The sequence below is a fragment of the Panthera leo genome, chromosome F3 (genome assembly GCF_018350215.1).
Source record: "Panthera leo isolate Ple1 chromosome F3, P.leo_Ple1_pat1.1, whole genome shotgun sequence".
NCBI lineage: Eukaryota > Metazoa > Chordata > Mammalia > Carnivora > Felidae > Panthera > Panthera leo.
Window position 1 is genome coordinate 2,107,598 of NC_056696.1, and position 14,752 is coordinate 2,122,349.

At 44.7% G+C, this 14,752-nt stretch overlaps 1 protein-coding gene across 5 annotated transcripts in view; it reads left to right on the forward strand.

Annotated features, from left to right (window-relative positions):
* Positions 1 to 14,752, forward strand: part of DNAH14 (dynein axonemal heavy chain 14) — a 407,059-nt gene that overhangs the window by 178,547 nt on the left and 213,760 nt on the right. For 4 of the 5 annotated variants that reach the window (XM_042925989.1, XM_042925990.1, XM_042925992.1 and 1 more), the window contains 4 exons: positions 80 to 421; positions 2,903 to 3,272; positions 5,281 to 5,468; positions 8,397 to 8,642. In XM_042925989.1, coding sequence (XP_042781923.1) covers positions 80 to 421; positions 2,903 to 3,272; positions 5,281 to 5,468; positions 8,397 to 8,642 — 1,146 coding nt within the window. The remainder of the gene's footprint in view (positions 1 to 79; positions 422 to 2,902; positions 3,273 to 5,280; positions 5,469 to 8,396; positions 8,643 to 14,752) is intronic. The other variant, XM_042925991.1, reaches the window with a different exon arrangement.

Genomic DNA, 14,752 nt, shown 5'->3' on the forward strand with positions numbered 1-14,752 from the left:
GACAGATGCTAAGAGTAATCAGTCTTCTAAAACAGTGAACAATCCTCCTGTAATGACAATTGATGTGTTAATGATCCAGGTTGTGGAGACCTCACTGAGGAAGATGGAGTGCGATCCCACTGAAATTGAAGAATTTGTGGAACATTTTGCTTTTTTGGAGGGGATTTCCTCAAAGTTGTCTGTGTTAGAGAAAGAACACTCCATCGTTGCTCAGCTGCATTCTGTTGTAAGGTATTACCAGGTCCAGGTTTCAGGAGAGCAAATTGCCATCTATAAAATTCTTCTTGTCAAGTTTGGGCAACTAAAAACCTCCATGAAGTTAAGGGAGATGAATAAAGACGCCGCTGTTGCTAAATTCAGAGACAATCTGGAAGCTCACATCACGGGTCTGCGAGTTGACATCAGCAACTTGAAGACCAAGGTCAGTGTGTGTTTTTCATCAAAAATCAGCTGGTTCTTAGTTTCCCGTAGGCCTAATAAGCATAGCGGCACTTGCTGCCTACAGAATCTTAGGTAAATAGTTTAATCCAAGTATTCCTCACCTAGACTCCGCAGACAGCACGTTGGTGACTTGTGAACCTCAATGGGAGGAAAAATTGCATGTCTGTTTTCACGAACCTGTAACTGACATTTAGCATCGTCTTCGGTGATGAACGCATGCAGACCACGAACAACAGCACAGTGGTGACTTTTTCCGTAGGATTCATCGTTCTGCCACAGGAGGCCCCTGGCCCAAAGAGCTAGACCCGTGAAGTCTCTCTGGGCCTTATTCCAGGCCGGCGGTAACGAGTGCTACAACTTGAGTCACTTCAGAGGAGCAAAGTGTACGATAAACACCCTCCCCGAGTGTCAGAGATGCTGTGTGCCGAGTGCTTTACGCCTGTACCTGCCTGCAAATAACAGTGAGATTTAAGGAGGTCTAGTAGCTTGCTGAAGGTCACACAGCAAGTCAGAGCCAGGCTCCAGAGACCGTGCTTGTGTGCACCTCTCTGCCCTCAGCACCACCCCAAGTTGTGAGTCCCATACGGACTGTGCCTCGGGCACAGTGTCATTCAGTGAGATTATGCCTGTTCAGTTTCTCCACCGACACGGGCGATCTGTACTGTTTCACACAGACACAGGAAGGTGAAACACGTTCCTCATGAAGGTGCTTGGTGCACACATCCCACCTGCGGTCTTTCAGATATGACTGAGGGGCTCTTGGGGGCTCAGGTGGGCGACCGACTTTAACTTCGGCTCAGGTCCTGATCTCCGGGCTCGTGAGTTGGAGCCCCGCATCGGGCTCTGGGCTGACAGTGTGGAGCCTGCTTGCGATTCTCTCTCTCCTTCTCTGTCCCTTCCCCTGTGCACTTATTTTAAATAAACAGTACTCGAAAGTTACAGGCCCTTACACAAGTGTCCGGTTTACACAATTCACATTTGTTAAAGTGTGCAAGGTGGGACACCCGACTGAGACCGGGGCCTGTGTTGCAGGTCGTCTGCACCAGTGAGCAGAGCTGAGCTGAGCAGGTACCGACCTGTCTCCACCAGACACCCGGGGTGGGGCCTCCTTACCGCCTTCTGACTTGACCTGTAACGTTTCACACGATTTATGTGCCCGAGGGCTGAGGTCCTTCTGTGAAGATCTCAGTTGGAAAAGGCAGCAGACGGGGCTGCAGAAACCGACCGCCTGTGGGCCAGGAAGACCCTTTCTCCAGCTGCCTCTCCCGGAGGTTCCTCATTGACAAACACAGACGAATGTTCACAAATGGAAAAGTATGGGAGACGCCTAAGGAAAACTTTACTATATACGCATGACACGGGCATCCCTCTTAGTACATATTAAGCTCTATCCATTATCACCAATACCGTTTAGTAGTTTTATACAGCGTATTACGTTATGATTGTTCTCAACGTTTACTGGGTGACCACACTGCATATGATACAACGTCACACACAATTCCATTCTACATTTTCTGTACAAGTTTCCATGAGGTGTTCAGAAATAAGTGGATGAAACTGTCCATCTTGAGAAGCTGATAATTTAAGAAGTAATAAATCAGGGAAGACCTTTACTTCTATCTTTGTTTGGAGGCCAGTGTTGCAAATGCCCACAATTTCATGTGCGGTAGTCAAACCCAAATACAAGGCAGCGTGTGACAAGCGCCCTGAAAATAGTACAAAGTTACAGAGTTACGGGGTGCCTGGCCATCTCAGTTGGGTCGTGAGTTCAGGCCCCGCATTGGGTGTAGAGATTACTTAAAAAAAATAAAATCTTTTTAAATTTTGTGTAATGTGTATTTTTGAGAGAGAGCGGAGAGGGACAGAGAGAGAGGGGGACACAGAATGCGAAGCAGGCTCTAAGCTCTGAGCTGTCAGCGCAGAGCCCAATGAGGGGCTCAAACTCACGAACTGTGAGATCATGGCCTGAGCCGAAGTTGGATCCCCAACTGACTGAGCCACCCGGGTGCCCCTAAAAAAATAACATCTTAAAACAAAAAATTGTACAAATTTAAATAGAATCAGAAAAAGGAAATGACTTCAGGAGCCAGCCATACCCTGAAACTGCCACTTACCATTTGATGATGGGACAATTATTGATAACTAGAACTTCCCTGAAAAATTACGAAAAATATTAACTCCTCTCAGGATTGTTGTCCGGATTTAGTAAGTAAGGTAATGTGTTACTTAAAGTTCCACAGTGCCCGAGAGAGGGAAGGAACACGACAAATTATTGCTACGATGGTAATAATAATTAAAAGTCCTCCTGATAGACACAAACAATTATAAATTAAGGACAGTCCTTGCAGATGATGACTGTTTATTAAAACTTAGGTCACATGCTAACCTGCTGTCAGTAAAACACGTTGGGGTCCTGAACGTTATGATCTCTTAGAATGTCTTCCTTCCTGCCGTGTTTCAGATCAGAACTCCTGTTCTGCTGTGTGCCGAGACTGGTGTGGCCAGCGCCATGGAGATGATGCGGACGCTCACGGAGGAAGCCGCGGGTCTGGCTCACAAAGCTAGAACCTACTCCAGCTTCCAGCACTGCTTTGACGACGCCGAGTCCCACATGCACTCCCTGAACATGGAGGACGTCGCGCAGATCGTCCATGCGGAGATCGCGGACATCGAGTATGACCTGACCTTGAGGAAGACACTGTGGGCTGCACAGGAGGAATGGAGAACGCTCCTTAGGGAGTGGAGGAACAGACCTCTCCACAGTGTCGACACAGAATCCATGCAGAGAAACGTTTCAAGATGGATGCATGTGATCTCCGTGCTAGAGAAAGGTAACGGCATCTATTTCAAGCTTTCCCACCTAGAATTACGCACACCGCATGGCCTCTGGGTCAGGAAGATCACTGTTCTCGACCTTAACCGCTTTGCCTATTCCCAACGCCTGGCCATTAGTGGCTGGAGAGGCAGCACAGGAGCGTAGGGGCCAGAATCGTTTCCTGAAGAAGAGAAAGATTGAAATTTGGTGGGAAAAAATTTTTTTTGAGTAATAACAATTTTGTGTATTCTTTAGAAGCCATTTCCCTAGGCCAGACCGCAGACGCTTCACCACGATCGCGGCTTTGATGACAGAGGCCCACCCGTACGCGGAGGGTTCACCCAGATGCTCACTGTTTTTGCCCACAGCTTCCCTTGGCCAGTGGGAGAAATAGCTAAAAAGTCCCTTTGAGGGGCGCCTGGGTGGCGCAGTCGGTTAAGCGTCCGACTTCAGCCAGGTCACAATCTCGCGGTCCGTGAGTTCGAGCCCCGCGTCAGGCTCTGGGCTGACGGCTCGGAGCCTGGAGCCTGTTTCCGATTCTGTGTCTCCCTCTCTCTCTGCCCCTCCCCCGTTCATGCTCTGTCTCTCTCTGTCCCAAAAATAAATAAAAAACGTTGAAAAAAAAAAATTAAAAAAAAAAAAAAGTCCCTTTGAGAGGTTTCCCTTCTGCGAATCCTCAAATTTGAAATCTTGCCGACACTGATGTTCCTGTTCCAGCGATTCTGTGAGACCTGTCCTCTCCGCAAGGCGAGTGTCTCACCCGCCTGGCAAGGGAGCACCTTCGCTCTTGATGCTCCTCCCTTACCCTCAGGACGCTGCAGACTGCAACCTCCTCGCCAGAAAAATACTTGACCTTGCTCGGGTTTGAAGTCTACGAGAAATAATAACAATATCACGAAACGTTTAGAAAAGAGGAAAGCCGGGGACAGATCATCCTTGTGTCACTGCTGGGACGTGACGCTCATTCTGCGAATCCTCTCCCGGCGCCTTGTCCCTTCTCTGCCCCAGCGAACGGTGTGTGAAGTAGCAGATAGACACTGCTTCTCTTATCCACAGTTTCCCAGAAAAATCTTGCTCTTTTCCAAAATGTAGCCTTAGAGAAGCCAAAGCTATTCTCTTTTCCTTTAGGTCTCTAGAAACATTTTATCATTCAGCATGGCTTTATAAAAGAAGCCCCATCTGGACAGATTGGATATTCAAGCATATAGGTGTAGTTTTTGGGTTTTCTGAGTTCCCGTCTTTGGCTAGGCCTCTGTCTCCTGTCTTTTTCTTTTAGGAGGTTTGAACCTTCAGCGGCAGAGGTTTTGAGTCCCGTCTGGCAAGGTTTGCCAGGGCTAGAGGACAGACTGGCCCTGGTCTGTGGCAGAACTTTGACCTACATGCCTATGTTGCAGTGTTAAATATGTTCTTTATGAAACGCTAGTGAGGGACCCCCGCCTTTTGATGGTCCTCCTTACTGAGCAGAATGTAAAAGCCCCAAATCTGTAACAGTCTTTTGAATGTGTATATGTGTGCTAGTCCGTATATCTAGTCAGTAAAAATCTGGGAAACTTTGCGGTAGCTGGCTAGCCCTGGCGTCAGATTTGCCAAGAAAACTTGGCTTTGCTGGTCTCGGGTTTTAATCATCAGTTCTGATAACTGTTCCTCTTTGTTTTTTCTTTTAATTTTTTTTTAACGTTTATTCATTCTTGAGAGAGACAGAGCATGACTGGGGGAGGGGCAGAGAGAGAGGGAGACACGGAATCCGAAGCGGGCTCCAGGCTCCGAGCTGTCAGCACAGAGCCCGATGCGGGGCTTGAACTCGCGAACCCTGAGATCGTGACCAGAGCAGAAGTTGATGCTTAACCGACTGAGCCACCCAGGCCGCCCCCTGTTGCTCTTTGTTTTAATCCACAGTTGATTCCTCTGGGAGGGTGATGTTAATAAAACTATTTTAGTACAGCCTAATAACTGCAAAACTAGAATTATGTTAAATAGCAAACTTGTTTTCTGGTTTAAAAAGTATGATTCGTTGTTATTTGCAGGTTTACCTAAAAACGACCTGGTGACCCATCTTAAGCAATCAGTGACAGAATTTAAACAAGGGCTGCCTACTATCATAGCTCTGGGAAACCCCTGTCTGAAGCCAAGGCACTGGGATGCTCTCCAGATTATTGGAAAGTCAGTTTCTCTTGATAAGAACTGCACAGTAGAGAATCTTCTAGCTCTCAAGGTAAACAAAAATTATTTGAAAACAAAAATAGGTTGAAATACCAGAGGGGCCAATTTTTTAAGCAAGTGAGTAAATCTGCAAGGAATAGGAATTAGAAAAGGGAGACGTTGGTCGACCGTCCGTGCAAATGGGAGTGAGGCTGGCAGGGGACAGGTGGTCAGAAACTACGTGTAGCTGCAGGTACGGGGTACGCCGTGCCGTTGCACCGTGATCCCTGTGATTCGAGAGCAGCGGCAGTGGTTTGCCTGTGTGACAAATGAGATTAGCGTTTTATTTTTTAGCGGGGCTACTTCTCACAGAGAGCACACCTTCTAGGAACAGAAACATCAAGCTGCTGTATTCCGTTTCACGTAAAATGAAGAGCATGTTGGGATGGCTCTGCCGGTAACTTGATATGATACTTCAAATACACAATTAGGAGCTATTTGCTTTGCCATCTAGGGTTTGTTCTAAAAATAGAATCCATGATTTATATGGTTACAATTTTTTCTATTTTCATAACTAGTTTACAGTAAGCTTCATTTTTCTTCCAGGCTTCGTGATTAACAGCGTCTGTTGTCATTTAAAATAGTATTTTATAATTTTCTACTAAATGATCTGTTGAAATGAGGAAATGGGGGGGATAGTTTAAGGAATTTAAAAGGAAGAATTTTAAAAGACACCTTTAGGTGATCTTTAAAATTAGATTACCGCATCTGTCTTGCCCTGACCTTGGTTTTCCCCCTGAACTCACATATCCGCTTCCCTATTTAGTAGGTGCACTTACGGGTCTCAGAGACCTCCCAGGTAGCGTTCTCCGTCTCCCAGACCCCACTCTTCCTTCCCTTCCCCATCTCAGCACATGGCGCCTCCATTGTTTTCCAGTTGCTTAGGCTGAAAGTGATGAACTAACCTTTCAGTCTTCTTTTGCTCTCTCCATCCTCATCCCGTCTAAATCTCTTACCCTGTCCTGGGTCATCATCAGGCCTCCTAACTGATCTGTGTGCCAGCGGTGAATTCGGCAAAATGTCTAGATAATTTGAGAACATATATGTCAACGTCATCGGCTAAGTGTATCCAAAACAGCATTCCAGAAACATAGCACGACTGCAATGACATTTTCCTTTACAAAGTCTTGGGCTATGGGAGTCATCATCCCTGGGCAAGTCACGTAAAGGGTGACATTTGGCAGTCTAGCAGCAAGCACTAAAAGTGAGGGCAGACGGGCCTCGAGGGGATCAGCTGGTGGGCTGGTGGCTCCAGAACCGGAAAGGGTTCCAGCGTGCTATCCCTGTATTTCTAATGTGAATAGATAGTTTAAAAAGGGATTCTCATGCAGTTTTCAAAGGATCCAAATTAAGACAGTTAATGCAACATCTGAACAAAAGTGAACAAGGTCTTCAGCCTCTGCAACGTTGTCGGCGGGAGTCAGAGGAATCCTCTCTTCCCGAGGTTGATCATTGCAGTGGTCAGAGGGGAGAGGAGGCCATCAGCTGCTCATCTTAACTGAACTCCAAGAGTTCCTGGAAGATTTGGATCATCCTGTTTCTGTTCACCAACTTACGTAGTAGAGCATGGGTACCTAGATGGACAGGATTGGGCCTAGGGACCCAGCCTTCATTTCCTACAGGATGCGTATCACATGGTTGACCCAGAGATGGACGGCGGTCATGCTGCAAGACTGCTCAGGACAGCCCGTGACAGGAGCCCACTTGTGGTCCTACCAGGTGGATAAATGATGACGTTATATGACAGCAGTTTCTGTCCAACATGTTATGTAGTCTCTGAAAAGCCTGTGACGTGTCACAACGTAAATTCAGAGGAAGAGCTCGATAGTTTCCATAAAACGAACACAGTCACTTCGTGGTTGATCTTTTTCACTTTAGAAACCGTGTGCTTTATCACAGAGGCAGATAATCAACGATAGGCCTAAGACTCATCTGAAGCCTCCTAGATATTACCAAGTTACTTGGGAGATCCGACCATTGGTCAGTCAGGTCCCAGACTCAGACCATAAGGCAATGAAAGGGCTATACGTACACTTTGTTGAGATTTTGCCCTACACGTTCTCAGTGTTTGGAGTGGATTATTAGCAATTTCAGAATATCAGTGTGACGCACAAGGTTCTTTGTTCAGCACAGAAGCTTGATGGTCCTATGGTTGCCTATCTGCCTTTGGCTGAATAATCTGCATCCAGAGGCACGCGTCCTTCTCAAACTGTCTGTTTAGGCCATAAGCATTCAGCTGATTTCATCACCGTGATGCCGTCTCTGGTAGGTAATGAACACTGGTCGTGTTTTACGAAAACACAGGTTCGGGCATCACTCTTCAACCCCATGGAGATGACATGTGGGACCAGCGGGAGATCCTTTAAATGATAAGAGCAGTTAGCCCGTGAGTTAATTCTCCGATGTGGAAGTGCAAAGCTCTCCCAGTATCTCTGTGGCAGTGATTGTGAGATCTTGTATCAGGATCTTGTCTGTGGGGACTGGAAAGAAGGCCTACGCGTATGCTCCATCCACCAATGTATGTTCGAGCCACTTATTCTCATGGAGATAAGGAAGGGAAGGGAAACCAGGGAAAGCTGGGTCTTTCGGATCACGTTCTCTCAGATCGTCGTATCACGAGAGTTACTGTCAGAAGTAAGAGTGTGTCGCAGAGGGGTCAGGCCGTCGGCGTTGGTGCAGAGAAGGGAGAGCTGAAGGGGGTAGGGCCATCTGCACGGGTACCGAAGGTGGTGTCCACTGACCTTCTCGCGGACTGCAATTAGAGGAAGTACACAATGACTAGAAACTTCACTGAGAGCTCAGAGTGGGAAATGGGAGATGGTTAGGAAGGGCCTTGTCCTGAGGGTCAGGCCGGGAGGGGCACGCTCACGGAAGTCCCGCATCGTAAGCGCATCAGGAATCCTTCATCCGCTGAATATTAAAGAATAATGTTTCATTTCAGATGTTTCAGCACCAAAACGAAATAAATGAAATCTCAATCTCCGCCACTAAGGAGGCTATTCTTGAGAAAACGCTGTTTAAGATTATTGATCTGTGGAACACGACCCCGTTACACCTGGTTGTGCATCACTCCGAGACGTACTCCGTCCTGATCATTTCGTCCATAGACGACATACTCACTCAGCTGGAAGAGTCTCAGGTCACACTGGCAACAGTTAAAGGGTCTTCCTCTCTCGGGCCCTTTAAGGTAAATATTACGGCAAAGGGAAAATACTGTCATTGTTTATAGTTTTATTTGTCACTTTAGTTTTGCGCATTTCACAACCTTTTGAGTTGTGTAAATCATGTATATACCCATGTAGAAATGAGATTATTTAGTATTTTGAATACTAGAAATAACTTCTTTGGGAAACATTAACTGTTCATGAAGAGTTGTCATAAACTTCAGTTTGGGCAAATAAAATGAGTTTAAATTATACAAAAATAGGACCCCGTAAGCCAGGACTTACCAGCAGTGCCACTGCTACTAGAAACATCCGTGGTTCTGGCGGGGCCCCCGCCGATTCTCTGCCTGCAGACTCTGCTTGCTGATGCAGTCGCTTCATTTCTGTTTCCTGTGCGGTTGCTCTTAAGATGAGTCCTGTGTGTCCACACCTGTGTGTGTCCCTGCAGCTTGCTAGAACGCATCATGGTTAGGAATTGAAACATCGGGTCAGCTCAGGTTCAGTGGTCCTGATAGTCCCTCTCTGCACAGCCCCACATCCGCTAACGTGGCCAAGAATCACTTAAAGAATTAAGGAAACTCAACAAGGCATGTAATAATATGAACGTCCTTAATAGTAAAGCTACCATAATTGATTATAGGTAGTGTGACAGAGAGAAATGTGTACCCATCAAATGGAGTTCATATTATTTGCAAACACACTAGCATTTAGGGAAGATGTCAGTTAATTGAACCTTAGAGGGGAAAAAAAACTCAATAAATTGCAAAAAAGGGATAAACCATATAAACCATATTCTCCAACCACAGACATTAAAATAAAAAACGAACAACAGAGAAACAACAAAAAATAGACAACAACAGCAGCAAAACTATCACAAAAAACAAATTTAAAAGCATCCATAAGAATATATAGGAAATGTACTAAAATATTTTAAAATTAGAAAAAGCAGAAAGAATTCTAAATCAAACCTTGTCACAATTGGCTTAGAGCCCCGTGAAAAGGAGTATTTAGAGCACCCGGTGCTTTCATTAAAAAGTAAAATGAAGGGGGTGCCTGGGTGGCTCAGTTGGTTAGGCATCCAACTTCAGCTCAGGTCATGATCTCACGGTTTGTGAGTTCGAGCCCCGTGTTGGGCTCTTTGCTGACAGCTCAGAGCCTGGACCCTGCTTCGGATTCTGTTCTGTGTCTCCCTCTCTCTCTGCCCTTCCCCTACTCACACTCTGCCTCTCTCTCTCTCTCAAAAATAAATGAACATAATAATTAAAAATAAATAAATAAAAAGTAAAAGGAACGTAGTGAATGATACATGGGGCGTACTCAAGCTGAACAACAGCACGCCTGTGTGCACACACACCCACGCGCACACACACATGCACACACACCTGCACGTGCACATACATGTACACCAGCGTGCACGCACATGCGTGCACACTGACTTCCGCTTCCAGGTGAGGGACCAGATTCACCTTCCGCCTGAAGTACCCACAGCAGAACAGAAGAAAAGAGACGGACCGTGCTTCCAGGGTGCGACATCAGGCATCGAGCGACAGGACCCCGCAGAGAGGGGAGACAAACGAGAAGGGCCGAGGCGGCCCCCACCTGAGTTTGCAGGCCTTGCGTGGGGGGGAGCAGGGTGACCCGGCCAGAGCCTGGAAAGAGGAGGTGCTGCTGAAAGCTGGCCGGAGCCTGCAGGCTGCGGGACCGGGGGGCCCAGCTCCAGGGGCCCGTGGAAGTACTGATGCTGGCACGTGAACTCCAGGAAACTCCTGGGCGCCCGGGAAATGACCACGTGTCAGGGTGAGGGGACCACTCACACCGGGCTGGGAGCAGTGCCCGTGTCCACCGGCCGCATTCCGTGAGCGGGCGATGGAGCGCTTGAAGGGCACAGCAGTTAGCCTCATGTTAAACGCTGCTCTGACACGCCTTGACAGCAAAACCCGTGAGGGTGAAACCGGTTCTAAGCAATTTAACAGCGCTCGGAACAAAGCTCAGGAATATTCATAGGAAAATACTTATGGGAGTATTTACAGGAAAAGTACCCAGTACCCACATGATAAAATCACTGTGTCTCGAATCCAACCAGAAATTATCAGACATTTTAAAAAGTAAGAAAATAGGATTCATAATGAAAAACATTTACTGATGGAAATGGATCCTGAACCGATGCAGCAGTCTGAATTGGAGACGAGGACGGTGAAACAAGTAGATTGTGGAAGACCACGTACCCCAGATACAAACGTGGAGACCAAAGTCACACTTGTGCAGATAAAAACTGTAATACCTTAGGTGAAATACACACCCCGGGGGGGGGGGGGGAGGGAGGGAATTGACTGCAGGTCAGAAGGTGAAATGCACCCTGGGGGGTATTGACCGCAGATCAGACTTTACAGGAAAGACGATGAGTGACTTTAAAGTTTTAAAAAGAAGAACAAAGTAGACGATCAACACTACCTGATATTAAGACTTCTTGTAAAGCTAATCAGAACAGTTCTTTGTATTGGCATAAAGATAGACAAATGGAACAGAATAGGGATTACAGGAGCACCGGGGTGGTGGGGGTGGGGCTCAGTCGGTTAAGAACCCAACACTTGATTTCAGCCCAGGTCATGATCTCACGGTTTGTGGGTTCAAGACCCACTCAGGCTCTGCACTGCCAGTGCGGAGCCCGCTTGGGATTCTCTTCCTCCCTCTCTCTCTCTGCCTGTCTCAGTCTCTCTCCCTCTCTCTCTGTCCATCCTCTGCTTGCACTCTGTGTCACTATCAAATAAACCGAAAAAAAAGAATAGAGATTACAAAAAAATTATGCGTGCATACACACACACAGGCACCTGATGTTCAACAAAAGTGTAAAGACATTTCCAGAAAGAAGTCTTTTTAGCAATGGTGCTGACAAAGCCAACGGTTATATGCAAAACAAATTTTTAACATCCCCTCAAGCCGTATCTTGTAGCACATGTAAACTTTAACTCAGAAGCAGATCATAAACCTAAAAGATCAGAAGAAATTTTTGAAACCTTGAGAAGAAAACAGAAAATTTTTGTGACCTCAGGCTAGGCACTTTTCTTCAGCGTGACACCCAAAGACTGATCAATAGAAGGAAAAATCTATCAACTGGATTTCATCAAAATTAAAAATTTGTGCTCCTCAAAAGACACTGTTAGGGCAAATATATATATATAAGCCAGGACTGGAATGAAATATTTGCAAGGCCTATGTTTGGTAAAGGACTTCTTTCAAGAATATATAAAGAACTCTCAAAAAAAAAAAAAAAACAAATGGGCAAAAGATTTAAGTGGATTCTTCACCAAAGAAAATATTTGGAGGGAAAATAAACATGTGAAAGATGTTAACTTCACTACTCATTGGGGAAAAGTTGGATTCCCAGTGAGGCACCACTGCACGTCTTATGGAATGACTCAAACAAAAAAGACCGATCACCCCAAGTGTTGGTGGGAACTCTCGTACACTGCCACGTAACAGGTAAAATGTTATAATCACTTGAAAGGTTTCTTTAAAACTTAAAAAGTAGACCCACCACGTGATGCAGCCATTCCACTCCTAGGTGTTTACCCAAAAGGAAGGAAGTTTTGTGTCCATACAAAGACTTACACCTGAATATTCATGGCAGCTTTATTTGTATTAGTGAAAAACAGACGCAACCTGGGTGGACGCTTGGTGGATGATACACACGTTGTCGTATATCTATACCGTGGAATACTACTCAGCAGTGAAAAAGAAACGCAGTACTGATCTATGCAACAACATGAGCAAATCTCAAAATAATTACGCTGAGTGAAAGAAGTCAGACCAGAAAGAATACCTATCATATGGTTTCATTTATATAAAATTCTAGAAAACATAAACTAGGGTGTCGTTTCAGAAAGTCAATCTGAGCTTGTTTAGGGATGGGAATAGGCAGGTGTAGGGGAAGGAATCACAGCAGGGCACAGGAAACCTTTCCAAGGTCGGGGTATGTTCCTTATCGTGAGGTGACTGCTTCACAGTTAGAAACACGTGTCACCGCTGCAACTTCTTACTCAACATGTCTCCGGAGGCAAGGGAGACAAAAGCAAAAGTGAACTCCTGGGACCTCGTCAAAATAAAATCTTCTGCACGGCGAAAGAAACAACCAGCAAAACTAAAAGGCAACTGACAGAATGGGAGAAGATATTTGCAAATGACATATCAGATAAAGGGTTAGTGCCCAAAATCTATAAAGTACTTACCAAACTCAACCCCCCAAAACCAAATAATCCAGTGAAGAAATGGGCAAAAGACATGAATAGACACTTCTCCAAAGAAGACATCCAGATGGCCAACCGACACATGAAAAAATGCACAACAGCACTCATCATCAGAGAAATACAAATCAAAACCACAATGAGGTACCACCTCACACCTGTCAGAATGGCTAACATGAACAACTCAGGCCACAACAGATGTTGGTGAGGATGCGGAGAAAGAGGATCTCTTCTGCATTGGTGGGAATGCAAGCTGGTGCAGCCACTCTGGAAAACAGTATGGAGGTTCCTCACGAAACTAAAAAGAGAACTACCCTACGACCCAGCAATTGCACTACTAAGCATTTATCCAAGGGATACAGGTGTGCTGTTTCGAAGGGACACATGCACCCCCATGTTTATAGCAGCAGTGTCAACAATAGCCAAAGTGTGGAAAGAGCCCAAATGGCCATCGATGGATGAATGGATAAAGATGTGGTATATATATACACAATGGAGTAATACTCGGCAGTCAAAAAGAATGAAATCTTGCCATTTGCAACTACGTGGATGGAACTGGAGGGTATTATGCTAAGCGAAATTAAAGAAAGACAAAAATCATATGGCTTCCTTTATATGAGGATTTTAAGGGACAAAACAGGTGAATGTAAGGGAAGGGAAACAAAAATAATATAAAAACAGGGAGGGGGACAAAGCAGAAGAGACTCATAAATATGGAGAACAAACTGAGGGTTATGGGAGGGGTTGGGGGAGGGGCGATGGGCTAAATGGGGGAGTGGCACTAAGGAATCTACTCCTGAAATCGTTGCACGATATGCTAACTAACTTGGATATAAATTTAAAAAAAGAAAAAAGAAAATTAAAAAAAAAGAATGATTTAGATATACGCACAGGTACGTATATTGACATATTTAAATGTAACTATAATATCAAAAATGCAATTGTAGAATAATGCATATAGTACAATTCAATATTTGTTTTAAAAAAATCTAAAGTTATCTACCTTTTGTCTATATTTGTTTGAGTGTAGAGGAAAGCACCAAATGATTCATAGCAAACTACTAATAATGGTTACCTCAGCAATGTGTGAAAGAGAAGATTATAAGCTTTTTCTTAATATACCTTAGTACTATTTCCATCATATGAAGACGATGTGCTACTTTTACAATTTTTAAAAATATAATAAACTAAAGAAAAATGGGAGGAAATACCAGGAGCTGTCTCTGGGTGTTAGGATTTTGAAATTTTTTAAATTCTGTTTCCTTTCTTTTTGTGTCTCAGTTTTGCAATGACCGTAAATGAATTAAATGAATTTAGTTTTAAATAAATTTTAAAAATCAGAAGTCAACTATAAAAGAACTTTGAAATGTAAACAAGAAGCCATCGTACTCAGTGGAGCTTCACTCGCCAACCTGACTGTAATGTTTGCTCACAGTAACATTTAAGATGTGAAACTCATCAGATGCTTTCCATCAGAAGAATGCAGTGTTTCTAGTCTATGAAAGTTTTGATATTTAAAAAAAACACACGTCAAAACATTAAATTGTGTGATTTAAAAATGCACCATTTACTGAAGTCAGTTATACCTTAATAAAGGTATTGAGATATAAAATGGATTTAGAAGGAAACACGGAGATACACAGCAAAAGTAAATGACTTATGCGTGGGTCCGTCTTATGAGTCCACGTTAGGGGGTGGGCCGGTCTCCTGGTTTGTAAGCGTTTTAGTACTAATTGGTTTTTAACCATTTTTCTCTTACTTTAATAAATATACTAGCTGGAGAAAGATGTGATATCCACAAAATGCTTACTATATTTTTTTTTAATTTTTTTTTAACGTTTATTTATTTCTGAGACAGAGAGAGAGACAGAGCATGAGCAGGGGAGGGGCAG